This window comes from Amphimedon queenslandica, unplaced genomic scaffold, assembly GCF_000090795.2.
Source record: "Amphimedon queenslandica unplaced genomic scaffold, v1.1 AMPQUscaffold_13399, whole genome shotgun sequence".
Classification (NCBI taxonomy): Eukaryota; Metazoa; Porifera; class Demospongiae; order Haplosclerida; family Niphatidae; genus Amphimedon; species Amphimedon queenslandica.
This window is the reverse complement of record NW_003546365.1, coordinates 120,974-132,930: the sequence shown is the minus strand read 5'-3', so window position 1 is coordinate 132,930 and position 11,957 is coordinate 120,974. Positions and strand designations below refer to the sequence as shown.

The following is an 11,957-nucleotide window of genomic DNA, read 5'->3' as shown; positions in this document are numbered from 1 at the left end:
AAATGTTATTATCTTTTAGTTGTAAACAACACAACGACAATTCACTATGTACAAGTACTTGGCCCACACCTCACCAGTCACCATTGCTATACCTAGTATCTTAAAGCTGCTTGAAGCTACCTGAACAGGTGCTATTCCCATGTACATACATAGCATATACAGACAATGTACAGACACACACTAACCTTGTATCATTAATATTGCTGTATCACTGGTCTCTGTCTGAAGAGGACTGAGAGTAATAGCTGTACAATTTATTTCAGTATTATTATTATGTTCATAAGCTATTGCTTGTAGCTCTGCTCTTATAGTACCACCATTATTACTTGTTGTTACACTGAATCCTTTAGCCATAGCAGCATAATCAGTAGCTGGCTCATTATTAACAAAGACACCGAGAACATCACCAGTTCCTTCACAAGAGAAAACAATAGTTGAATTGAGGGTTGTATTGATAGATTTGGGCTGAACCATTATTTCTGTAAGGAATAAGAAGTGGACTCTTTTAATTACTTCTTACCTGCACTATAAATAAATTGGAAAAGTTGCAAGAAGCATATCCGATGCAAAAGCAGCATTTTGCTCTGCATAGTGGGCGTGCCCGACCCAGTCATTATTAAAATTTTAAAAATTAAAATTAAAATTATAACTCAAAATTAAACAACAAATTGATTAAGAGCAATATCAGAGGGAGGGACAGGATCGGGTATTCTTGCTTTAGTAAAAGGTAGGCACCAAAGCCACATTGGACCTGTAATTAAAATAATAATTAATTAATAAAAACCATTAATAACTAACCACGCCCACACACTGCTGTAATTAAACTCATTTTAGATTCCTTTGGTTTACCGACAGGACGACCGTATCTCTTCACTTCAACAAATGTTCTATTGCACAATACTGCTAGTATCTAATGGAAGAGTATACATGTACATTCTATTATTATTTTTACTTGTGATATTAGCATTCCGTTAACAAAGAAAGTAAATAAAGCATCAATGATGAACAAACCAAATGTTAATACTCTAAAAAGATAAAATAAATAATGCATATATCTCCTAATAAATTCTCTTCTCTTTTTCTCTCCCTCCCCCTCCTCTTTCACCTGTCTAAGGTATCATCAGGTACTTCCTTGTGTCGTCTCCAGTCCCATATTAATGACAGACCAGCTCCTATTACTAATACCTCTAAACAAACAATATTAACAATAAATAACAAAAATAATAATACTTACCAGAATAACAGACAAATAAAAAGAAAAATTTGTAGTTATGTATGCCCACACAATTATTAATCCTATTATTATAAAGAAAAGCAATTAATAAAACTAGAGGGGCTACGCCTCCTTCGTTAATTACCAGTGACAATGGTGATCCATTCTACGAACACAGCGATTGCAGTGTCTAAAAATAGCAACAGGACATTACATCATTATTGCATCATTGATTACTTGCAGTGGTGGGCCCGTGGTGGACGATAAGACTCACATTTAGTACAAACGGTCCATTCACTTAGCTGTAGCTCAAATGGCTTCTCCTCCTATAAATAAAACACTAAAATTAGTTTATTTTAACTCCTGCATGCTAATTTTAATTTAAATTCAATGTTTCATGTGCATGTACATCAGGGTTTCTCACAAAGCATACCAAGTGAGCTAAAAAGCATGCGTGCTTGGCTTTTTGAGTAAATTTAAAAATTCATAAAAATTCCAAACTTAGTCAGAATCAGCTCAAACTTTAAAAACAGCATGAGAACATGCATATGTATCAGGAAGAATTATAAAAATGAAGAATTCTCTCCTAGTCATTTTTGGTGAAATTTGACTGACGCCCTGTACTATAGTACAGGGACTTTGGCTCGATTTTGGAGCAACTTTAAAAATTCATAAAAAATCCAAATTTAATTGGAATCAGCTCAAACTTGAAAAACAACATAAAACATGTATATGTATCAGGAAAAATTATAAAAATAAATAATTCTCTTAGAGCCATTTTTGACAAAATACCCTGTACTATGTATAAAGTGCTTTGAACTACGAGGGAAGACCTGGTGTACATAATGTAACAGGTTTACCTTTTCCTTTTTCTTCCTCTTTTTCTTTTTATCTCTCTCCTGACGTCTCATCTCCTCCTCCTTCTCCCTGTGCTCTTTAAAATCAATATTCAAATTCTTTTTAGTAACGTAACCTATGGATAAGCCATACCCAGTTAAAAGCAGACGACTCCCACCCACAAACCTACCGGGATTGGTGAACGATGCTCTTGTGTGAGCTATAAATGTCAACAAACAAAAGAAATGGAACACCCAACAGGCAATCTTCCTACCCATGCTGAAAAAAAGCTGAAAATAATTATAATATTTAAAAATCATTTTTTACCCTTCGTCCTCTGCCCCGTGCTCCAGCACCACATACACTGTTACAGTGTCAGTGTATATTGTAATGAACAGTGAAAGGATGTAAGCAAAAACTCCTGAAGTATCATTGTATCTGAACATACCGCCATAAGAGTAGGTGTGGCTCAGTTGCTAGATGTGGGTGCGGTTTGTTGCTATGAGAATATGGGCGTGTTCTGTTACCATGGAAACCCCACGTATCAAACAACTAGTGTTAGATTAGAATGGTGAGTTGATATTTCTTTATTTCCCTCTGCTTTAATGGTTATTGTTAGGCTGTATCTACTAGTACTGTATCATTTGGTTCCTCTAATGGAAGAAACAAGCGATCACACATCAAGAAAGCTACAGATTCATCAGTAGTGAGTAACAATACATTAACTACTGTCAGCCATTTTAATGCTGCTGTGTTAATAGGATGAGACATTGTTTGGACCTCCTGCCCGTCTCTCAATGATGACTGGAAACAGATCATGGACTGATGGAGGAGAGGATCTAACTGGAAGAAATAGTAAAAAATAATAATAATAACAGCAACACTGTTTTATAACGACTTGACTATTTCATCTGTTCATAGGAAAGACTAAGAAAGATGATGTTATTGAAGTTATTACTAAAGACCTTGTACGGAATTTAAAGTAATAGAATAATAATTATTATTTATTTTTATATTTTATTCTATTTATTAAAGAGTGCCATCAACACCAGATCCATCAGGAATGTCAGTAATTTTACACCAAAAAGAATACAAACGACTCAAAGTATAAACAATAAACAGAAGGAGAGAGGGAGAGCTATTACAATTATTATTATTATTATTATTATTATTATTTACTAGACAAAGGCCCAAGTGTTAACTACTGCTGATATCAAAACGAAGCAAAGTGACATCAAAATGCTGAAGGAGCAGAAAATGGAGGAATCAAATACGAGGAAGAAACTGATGCAGCAACTTGAAGAGAAGAGAAGAAAGAATGAGAAACCATCAGACCTGGAAGAAGTAAGAGGAGATCAAGTTTAAATATTTTATTCTCTCCCCCTCCCTCTCTCTCTTTCTCTCTCTCTCTCTCTTCTCATTGTAGGAGGCAGCCATGAATGAGAACCACATCACTGCAAGAGCGAAAGAATTACTGGATGAACAAGAAGATGAAATAAAGAAACTAAATGAATTAATACTAAATGCAAAATGTCATGCAATCCGTGACACACAGCTAGAAGAAAAGAAAGAAATAAAAGACTCTGTAAAAGAGGAAGAAGTAATAATGGAGGAGGCCGGGTTTTGTATTATTTATTATTATTTTAGAGACGTCTTGATGATATAATGGAGGCCGAGAGATTGAGAGCAATTGAGGAACAAGAAAAGAAAGAGAGAGAGAAGAAGATACAGCGACTGCAGGGAGCAAAAGTAAGGATTATTAAATAATGATGATAGCTGGTGATAATATTGAATACAATGAATACTAAAGTCTATTCACTTTCACCTGACCCCTGGCTTTTTTCAATTAATAAATAACTACGTCACATCCGCATTCTTTACGTATTTGTGGTTTTGGAATTGTTTTTGTTGCGCGGAAGGGATGCAGGTAAGTAGCAGCTGAATTTAATCTGGCTGTTCTAGCTGCATAGTTGCGGTCAAAGGTATGTCATTGAGTTTATACAGGGACATCCAAAAAAGGCTAAGGCCTTATCATTTTGACCCGATCTTTTTATCTAAAGGACGGGAAGAACCTAGCGATTCTAATGGTGCAAACAAAATTTCTAAATTCCATGTTTATCAAAAGTTATAACAAAAAATCAATAGGTCAGGTGAAACTGAATAGACTTTAATAATAAGAATCCTACTTAGTAACGCTACCGCGTTACTAATGATGATAGCTGATGATAATATTGAATACTAATAATAGGTGATACACCAGCAAATCGATGAGAGAGAAGTTCAAAGAACATTAGACAAGGAAAGGAAAGACCAAGAGACACAGCAAATGCTAAAGTAAGTTCACATGATGGAATCATCATAACAAAATACAAGTTACGCATACAATTATTATCACATACAAAACATTAATACTAAAATGCTCCATTATTAGGTACATGGAGAGACTCCAGCAAGAAGATTGGGAGAATCTACTGAAGAAGAAAGAAGCACAGAAGAGCTTAATGGAGGAAGTAACCAAATGCAATCATGTAAGCATTGAGAGAACATTATGAGTGTGTGCATTAATTATGTGTTTGGGTATATAGGAGATTGAAATGTTGAAGTCCAGAATGAAAGAGCAAGAGAAAATGGAAGATCTCAAGATAATGGAATACCTCAAGGATAAACAAGTATAATATGACCTGAATAATTCTTATTGTTAATATTTTTATTTTGTTATTATTGTTGTGTTTGTGATATAGACAAGGGAAGAGATGCTAGCTCAAGAATTGGAAAAGCAAAAGATAGAGAAGGAGTTGGAAGTGGCCAGACTGAGGGCACAGCAGGAGAAAGCAAAGGACAAACAAGCAGAAAGAGTAAACACAAACAAGAAAGAGATCATTGTTTTATTTTATTTATTTTATTTTAGGATGCTTTGAGAGCAAAGAGGAATCAGGAGCAATTTGAGAGAGAATGGAGGAGAAAGGAGAAAGAAGAAGCACAGAAAAAGTAACACAAAATTATTGTATCAGTTTTATTTATTTTAATTTTTTTTACTACAGAGCTGAGACAGAGAGAAATCTCTGTGATGCTAGAGAAGAGCAGGTTCGTAATAAAGAGCATTTCCTGGCGGTCCAGGCTCAAAGAGAAAGAACTGAATTTGAAAGAGTTTTAAAGTATGAAAGAGAAAAGGATGAGGGTAATATAATGGCTTGATTGCTTATCATTCTTAGGAGACAGCAAGAAATGATGTCACAAGATGAGAGACAGAAACAAGAAATGGAAGAGAGGAGAAGAAAACATGCAGCAGATGTCAGAAAACAAGTAATTATAATTTATTTATTTTTGCTGTTATTGTTCAAATTGTTGTTGTGCTAGATTCGAATCAAAGAAGACGAATTAAGAAAAGAAAGAAAAGAATACTTTAATGAAGGAATGAGACTGGATAATGAAGCCAAGGAGAGGTAATTAAGATTATTTATTAATTTTTTTATTTTTGTTCTCTTTTTTTTCTAAAAGGCGTCGCAGATTAGATGAAGTGAAGCAGAGGAAGCTCTCTGAGCTCAAAGAGGCTGGCATTCCGGACAAATATTGCGCCGAAATTAGCAGAAAAATAACAGCTCCACCCACCTCATTCGTCAAATAAAGGACAATTGTACACTCCATGACATAACATAATAATAATAATAATAATAATAATAATAATAATAATAATAATAATAATAATAATAATAATAATAATAATAATAATATCTTTAATAATGTACACTTTTAACTTAATATCTTTAATAATGATAATAATAATAACAATAACACTGTTAAAACTTGTCTGTTTTAAATGCGTAATAATACTGTCCTGATTATAGAGGTGTCCTTATTTTAGAGTATTCACAATAGGAGGTTCTACTGCAATTAAAATTAATTTTGAATGCAATAATTATAATACATAAAAATACAATAATGCACTGTAATTACAAAAATAATTTAAAAGAAAAAGATACACAAAATTATGTTAATCATTAAAAGTCATTGTCAGGCTCTGCCATGAATGACTCATAAGAACTCCCATCATCAATCTGTTCATAGTTATACTCACGACTGGACACTGATAGTCTCTTTGACCTATCAATAACATTAGATCATGTGACTATCATGTGACACTATCATTAGTACCTTCTCCTTAAGATACAGATTAATATAGTAACAAAAACAGCCACAGCCACAAGCAAGACTAGTGGTACTATAACAACAGCTGCAATAATCCCTCCTAGTAATAATAATTAAATTAATAATAGTGATCTACTAGTAATAATCAATTACCTATACTACTTGAAGAGTGAGGAGGTATTGGAGATGATGATGCTAAAAATAGCAACAGTAATCGTAAAACAATTTTAATGCTGACAACTCACGATGTATAGATGTAGTTAAACTAGTATGACCAGTTGTACTGGTACTGGTAGGACTAACTGTACTACTCGTAGAACTGGTCATACTGGTAATACTGGTTATACTACTAGTGAACTCCATTGAAGAATAAGGAAATGAAGATGAAGATGAAAAAACTACAAGAGAGAGAGAGAGAGAGAGAGAGAAAGAGAGAGAGAAGGGTAGTATTAGTAAGTACATGTACAGAATGGTGGTGACTGCTTACTTGGTACAGTAAAAGTTGTATTATATAAATAATTGTTAATTCCAATGTCATTAAAAGCTCCTATGGTCAAGTATAGCTCATAATCACCACTACCTCCAAGTAATTCTAATAGTTCAGCATATTGTGTCACTATTAGTCCATTAAGTGATCTTGTGGCATTAACAATAGGCGAGGCAAATGTGACTGTGTTACCATAGTTACTGTTGCTATAGTTACTTGTTATATTAAACGTAAGACCAGAAGCAGGAGCAGATCCATTATCAGTGACTGAAGCGTCAATTAATAAATTATTATTATTAATTGAAATATTGACCTCATTAATAACTACTGATGGAGGACCTAAGGTCATAAATAAATTAATTTTTAAAATTTCTTCAACATCACTCCTACATGTAATTCTGATACATATTGATGTTTTTATGCTTTATAAAAAGTTTGAGCTGACTCTGACTTCAATTTTTCAAGTTATAACCATTTTATGAAAATGCTAAAATTCTGAAAAATACCCAAGGCTATAGCCCATGGTTTTTTTTCCAAAAAATGGCCCCAAAATCACTCTCAATTTTTATTACATTTTTGATACATATTGATGTACTTATGCTGTGTATAAAGTTTGAGCCGATTCCAAGCTCAAATTTTTGAGTTACGGCCATTTTCAAAAATGGGCCAATTTCTGAAAATTTCCCTGTACTATAGCCCATGGTTTTTTCCAAAAAATGACTCCAAAATCACCCCCAATTTTTATTACATTTTCTGATACATATTGATGTACTTATGCTGTGTAGAAAGTCTGAGCTGATTCCGAGCTCAAATTTCTAAGTTATGGCTAGTCAAAGCTTGGCTTCAGTCACCATTCAACCATTAAAAACATTTGGCCCCAAAAACTCCCATTACTATACTACTGTCATACCTCCAATAAAAATCCAATATGTTACACTAGTGGTATTGTACTCCCCAGCTGCTGTACAAGTGTAGTTCCCCCCATTATCAATAGTAGCATTTGTTACAATAAACTGACCAGACGACTCATCAATAGTAACTATTGTATTATTACTGTTAGGACCAGCTGCTGTTGAATAGTTCAGTGAGAGATTATAATAATTGGGATTAGCCAATATCACTTGGCACTCAATAGTAACGTTAGAATGAACAGGAAACTCCATTAACTTATCACCATCAGAGAAAGATGGACCATCTAATAAAATAATATAAACAATAATAACAATAACAATAATAATAAACTTACAATATATATCTAAGTTGAATGTTATGTTTCCATTTCCAGCTGGATTACTAGCGCTCAGTGTATAGGAACCATTATAACTAGTTAGTACTGGATTGAAACAGATACTGTGTGGGGTCGTACTTATACCAGTCGAGGGTGTGGTCATTGTTAACGAGACGTTACCATGGGTCCATGAATAATTATTAGGATAAGGTATAGCTTGAATGTTTATACTGATGCAGCTGTTGGTACTGTTGAACAATACCAGGGATTGAGAGCCCAGTGTATAAACTGGAGGTACTGTATAGGAATGATTGAATAACAAATGACAATGATAACAATAAATTAATATCAAAAATAATCCCCTAATGCTATACACTTTCAGTATGTAGCAGGTAATTTGGAGAGAAAGAGGAATTTTAACTATTTTTACTATTATTTTGATAGCCATATTAGATTTGCACACACTTAAAACAATAATATTTTCATATCGATCGTAATCAATGTGATATTGCCCTCTCCATAACTACCAGCTATAAACAGTACATTAAACTCTAGATTACTACTATATTTATGTACTACCTACTGTATATTATCAATGGTAATACGTCAGAGGCTTCATTATCATTAGTAATACATTGGAATATCAGTCCATTATCAGAGAGTCCTGCATTAGAGTAAGTATATGTAACGTGTCCTGGCCCTTTGGTGGATGAAGATGTTTTATTAAAATAGTCTCCTTCAAATTCTCCATTGATAGTGAGGTATAATGGCTCCTCTTCATTAGAAGTGGAGCAGTTAAAGATGAAATCATCTCCTACTGGCACTCCTCTTTCTCCAGACGCTATTACAATATCTCCTAATAAATGATAATATATATATACTGTAATTTAATAATGATAACTGACCTTTAATCCCTGTCCTTGTAAAATAAAATAAAAGAAAAAGAAATAGCATCAGTGTCTTCTTCATTTTTGTTGCTTCGAGTGGGTGGGGCTGAAACTACGTTTACGGAGTTATGCGGACTGAGTAAACACCCACTCATTTGAGCTAACGCCCACGCATTGTTGACACCTTGAGCAAGATTAACACAAAATTTGCAGCAAAAATAAAAAGAGATAAAACATATTGAATATAAGTATCACTGTGTTCTTATCACAGGAAAAGAGTTTAAATTGCCTTCACTAAAACAGGATCATCATTGATAGCATTAGTAAAACGAACATGACCACGTCTTTAAAATTAGAGATAAAATGGTAACAATCATTATTGTAACAATATCCATCCACTCACTGCATTGCTCTCTTCCTTGCATATGCCTTTAGAAACTGCAAAGCAATTCCAAGGCAGCAACCTAAACCAACAATTCCAACAACAACAGACACTCCAATTGTGATGCTTTCAACATCAACTAAATAATAGCAAAAAATTAACAAAAACTTCTAAAACTGAGCCGTTTACCAAATCCACAGATATCTTGAGTACCCTTTTCTATAGAGGATCTATCACGATAGTTGACGTATATTGGTATTGGAGTGCTATGAAAAGGTTTCACAAATGGCTTCATATCATTCTTGCTAGCAGTAAAGTAGCTGTTGTTACAGTACGTCCCTGTTGACAGAGGGTAGCTGTGGCCTTTAAAATAAATAGTTTCATTCCTCTGAGACTAAACAAAAGATTTTACAGTAATCATTTATTGTTTATTACAAACTATTAATGTTATTATCAAGAATTATTTTGATAACAGCTGAAGTAAACATTATACTCATCATGCATGTGCAGGCTCAACCACCGTGCTACAACTCCCTGGTACATGCATCTACAGGGCCACTGAAAGAGTAGTGGGGCCTGGGAAAGAGTCAATATGTGAACATAAAACTGCACTGTTTTGCATATAATTTTAAAAAGATGCTCTGGGATGAAGTTTTTAGGCCCTATTCTGATTTTTGGCCAGTGCCTGCATGATCATAGTGGAAACTTTTACCCTGCTCTTCCCTCCTTTCCTGGGCCTGTATTAGAATGCTCTTACCAATGGGTTATAAAATGTAACGCTAGTGATAGGAATGGTGTTAAACTGTGGCAAGTGCAAATGGTCAGCATCCCCAACTATAACTTCAATGGAAAAGGTAAGTGTATCTCCATCAGCAGTGCAGGCAGTCCCAGTACAAGAGGAATCATCATCTAGCAAAAAAATAGGTCAGCCACCTGGAAAAATGATACTTACCTCCAATAGTACTAGCAGTGGCAGCTAAAAAGAGAGCAGACAGAACGAAAAAAGTGAAAGCTTTCATGTCTATCATAACATTAACAGAACAAACACCCACGCAAATTTTGAGCCAACGCCCATAGCAATTATTTTGTCAACACCCATGCAATTATGTTGACGAACAAAAGTTGAAATACACCTTGAGCATAATTTGCAGCCAAATGAAAGATCAAATACATTAAATAATGTATCATTATTGTGTGTTAATCAAAGAAAGAGAGTTTAAGCTGCCAAAATTAATAATTTTTAAAAAGGTAAAAAAAGGATGGCAGGTGTAGTCTGGCTATGCGAGACTAATTACCAACCAAATACAACAAAATAAAATAAAGTTATTATTAAAGAGAGTTTAAACTGCCTTTATTAGGACAGGGTTATCAGTGACAGCATTAGTAAAACAAACATGATGGCTTTAATAATAAGAGAAGAATAACGTTAATTATTATTATTACAATATCCATTCACTCACTGCTTTGCTTTCTTCCTTATATATGCCCAGAATTGCAAAGCAATTCCAAGGCAGCAACATAAACCAATAACTCCAACAACAACAGACACTCCAATTATGACAGCATCAACAAGAACTAAAATTAAGCAATAAATAGCAAAAACTAACCAAAAATCTATTTACAAATCCACAAATGCTTTGACCATCCTTCTCTACAGAGGATCCGTCTTCATAGTTGATGTATATTGGTATTGGAGTGCTATGAAAAGGCTTCACAAATGGCTTCAGATCATTCTTGCTAGCAGTTAAGTAACTGTTGTTACAATATACTCCTGCTGACAGAGGATAGCTGTGGTCTTTGAATTGAATCGTTTTATTCCTCTGAGTCTATTATAATAGTTACAAAGTACACTCTGCAAAATACTTTCCGAGAAATTTCCATTTCCCAAGACATAATAATGATGATGCTCATTGACTTACCAATGGGTTAAGAAATGTAACACTGGTAATACCAGTATCTATGGTGTAAAGGTACATCTTATTATCAGGATTGACAATAACTAGTTCAATGGAAAAGGGTAATGGTATCTCCATCAGAGCTGCAGGCAGTCCCAGTACAAGAAGAATCATCATCTAGAAAGAGAGAATGGATCACCTAGCAAGACAATAAAGTGCTGCTTACATAACAGGATTGAGCCTACAGTGGTGGCTGCAAAATTTTGCAAATAGAAGAAAAAGAGCACCTCGAAGAGCACAGGCCTTCATGTCTATCCTTAGCCTTCCAAAACTAGTCTATCCTCATGTGTCTGTATATATGTAAAACAAGCATAAATTTTATTATTCTTATAGTAGTTATAAAATTTATGGTAAAACCCAGTGGTCACATCCACCCACGCAGTTATTTTGAGCTCATTTGTATAGCTAACGCCCACGCATTGTTAACACCTTGAGCTAATTTACAGGCAAAAAGGATTACAGATCAAAAATATAAAAAAGTATTAAAATAATAATGATGTGTAATATGATTATCAAAAGGAAAAGAGTTTAAACTGCCTTCACTAAACTGGATCATCAGTGACAGGATTAGTAAGACGAACATGACGGCTTTAAGATAAGAGAAGAAGAATAATTATTATAATAATGTCCACTCACTAGACTGCTCTCTTCCTTGCATGGGCCTTTAAGAAGTGCAAAGCAATTACAATGCAACAACCAAAAGCAAGAGATCCAACACCAATAGACACTCCAATCATGACAGCTTTAACATAGCCAGCTATGGAGGAAAAAATTAACAAAACAGTACTAAAAGCTTAGTGTTTACAGAATCCACAAATATAT

General features: G+C 34.2%; 4 protein-coding genes and 2 long non-coding RNA genes across 8 annotated transcripts in view; 1 reads left to right on the top strand and 5 right to left on the bottom strand.

The window, feature by feature from the left end:
• The window catches only part of LOC105312835 (probable palmitoyltransferase ZDHHC20), a 3,683-nt gene extending 2,134 nt beyond the window's left edge, over positions 1 to 1,549 (bottom strand). Inside the window, exons 1-7 of one of the 2 annotated variants that reach the window (XM_011405775.2) lie at positions 1,451 to 1,549; positions 1,359 to 1,403; positions 1,235 to 1,296; positions 1,106 to 1,187; positions 953 to 1,025; positions 799 to 910; positions 632 to 751 (exon numbers count right to left, since the gene is read on the bottom strand). In XM_011405775.2, coding sequence (XP_011404077.1) covers positions 657 to 751; positions 799 to 910; positions 953 to 1,025; positions 1,106 to 1,187; positions 1,235 to 1,296; positions 1,359 to 1,378 — 444 coding nt within the window. In that variant the 5' untranslated portion in view covers positions 1,379 to 1,403; positions 1,451 to 1,549 and the 3' untranslated portion in view covers positions 632 to 656. Of the gene's footprint in view, positions 1 to 631; positions 752 to 798; positions 911 to 952; positions 1,026 to 1,105; positions 1,188 to 1,234; positions 1,297 to 1,358; positions 1,404 to 1,450 lie in introns of those variants that run through there. The other variant, XM_019996756.1, reaches the window with a different exon arrangement.
• A 999-nt stretch (positions 1,550 to 2,548) lies between these two features.
• On the top strand, positions 2,549 to 5,749 carry LOC100633936 (cilia- and flagella-associated protein 45-like). The gene is made up of 17 exons (XM_003386740.3): positions 2,549 to 2,621; positions 2,670 to 2,756; positions 2,812 to 2,905; positions 2,972 to 3,032; positions 3,086 to 3,155; positions 3,233 to 3,394; positions 3,477 to 3,650; positions 3,698 to 3,799; positions 4,299 to 4,384; positions 4,482 to 4,578; positions 4,636 to 4,719; positions 4,792 to 4,905; positions 4,959 to 5,038; positions 5,092 to 5,205; positions 5,263 to 5,353; positions 5,408 to 5,493; positions 5,549 to 5,749. Exons 1-17 carry the CDS (start codon positions 2,619 to 2,621, stop codon positions 5,673 to 5,675), a joined length of 1,632 nt encoding a protein of 543 aa, XP_003386788.1. The 5' UTR covers positions 2,549 to 2,618; the 3' UTR covers positions 5,676 to 5,749.
• A 73-nt stretch (positions 5,750 to 5,822) lies between these two features.
• On the bottom strand, positions 5,823 to 8,957 carry LOC105312834 (serine-rich adhesin for platelets-like). Its single transcript, XM_019996788.1, has 9 exons — positions 8,817 to 8,957; positions 8,495 to 8,767; positions 7,930 to 8,208; positions 7,594 to 7,878; positions 6,684 to 7,022; positions 6,442 to 6,594; positions 6,350 to 6,391; positions 6,203 to 6,296; positions 5,823 to 6,151 (listed from the first exon to the last, which is right to left on the bottom strand). The coding sequence occupies exons 1-9, from the start codon at positions 8,878 to 8,880 to the stop codon at positions 6,049 to 6,051; spliced, it is 1,632 nt and encodes a 543-aa protein (XP_019852347.1). The 5' UTR covers positions 8,881 to 8,957; the 3' UTR covers positions 5,823 to 6,048.
• A 31-nt stretch (positions 8,958 to 8,988) lies between these two features.
• LOC109582134 (uncharacterized) lies at positions 8,989 to 10,199 on the bottom strand. Its single transcript, XM_019996751.1, has 5 exons — positions 10,133 to 10,199; positions 9,938 to 10,089; positions 9,370 to 9,574; positions 9,202 to 9,319; positions 8,989 to 9,142 (listed from the first exon to the last, which is right to left on the bottom strand). The coding sequence occupies exons 1-5, from the start codon at positions 10,197 to 10,199 to the stop codon at positions 9,079 to 9,081; spliced, it is 606 nt and encodes a 201-aa protein (XP_019852310.1). The 3' UTR covers positions 8,989 to 9,078.
• A 153-nt stretch (positions 10,200 to 10,352) lies between these two features.
• LOC109582156 (uncharacterized) lies at positions 10,353 to 10,756 on the bottom strand. Its single transcript, XR_002184948.1, has 2 exons — positions 10,641 to 10,756; positions 10,353 to 10,581 (listed from the first exon to the last, which is right to left on the bottom strand). It is a non-coding gene; the product is annotated as an uncharacterized LOC109582156 (long non-coding RNA).
• An 818-nt stretch (positions 10,757 to 11,574) lies between these two features.
• On the bottom strand, positions 11,575 to 11,957 carry LOC109582137 (uncharacterized). Of its 2 annotated transcripts, XR_002184938.1 has the most exons (3): positions 11,941 to 11,957; positions 11,772 to 11,892; positions 11,575 to 11,723 (listed from the first exon to the last, which is right to left on the bottom strand). It is a non-coding gene; the product is annotated as an uncharacterized LOC109582137 (long non-coding RNA). The 2 variants fall into 2 exon arrangements; XR_002184936.1 differs by having other exon boundaries at positions 11,772 to 11,949.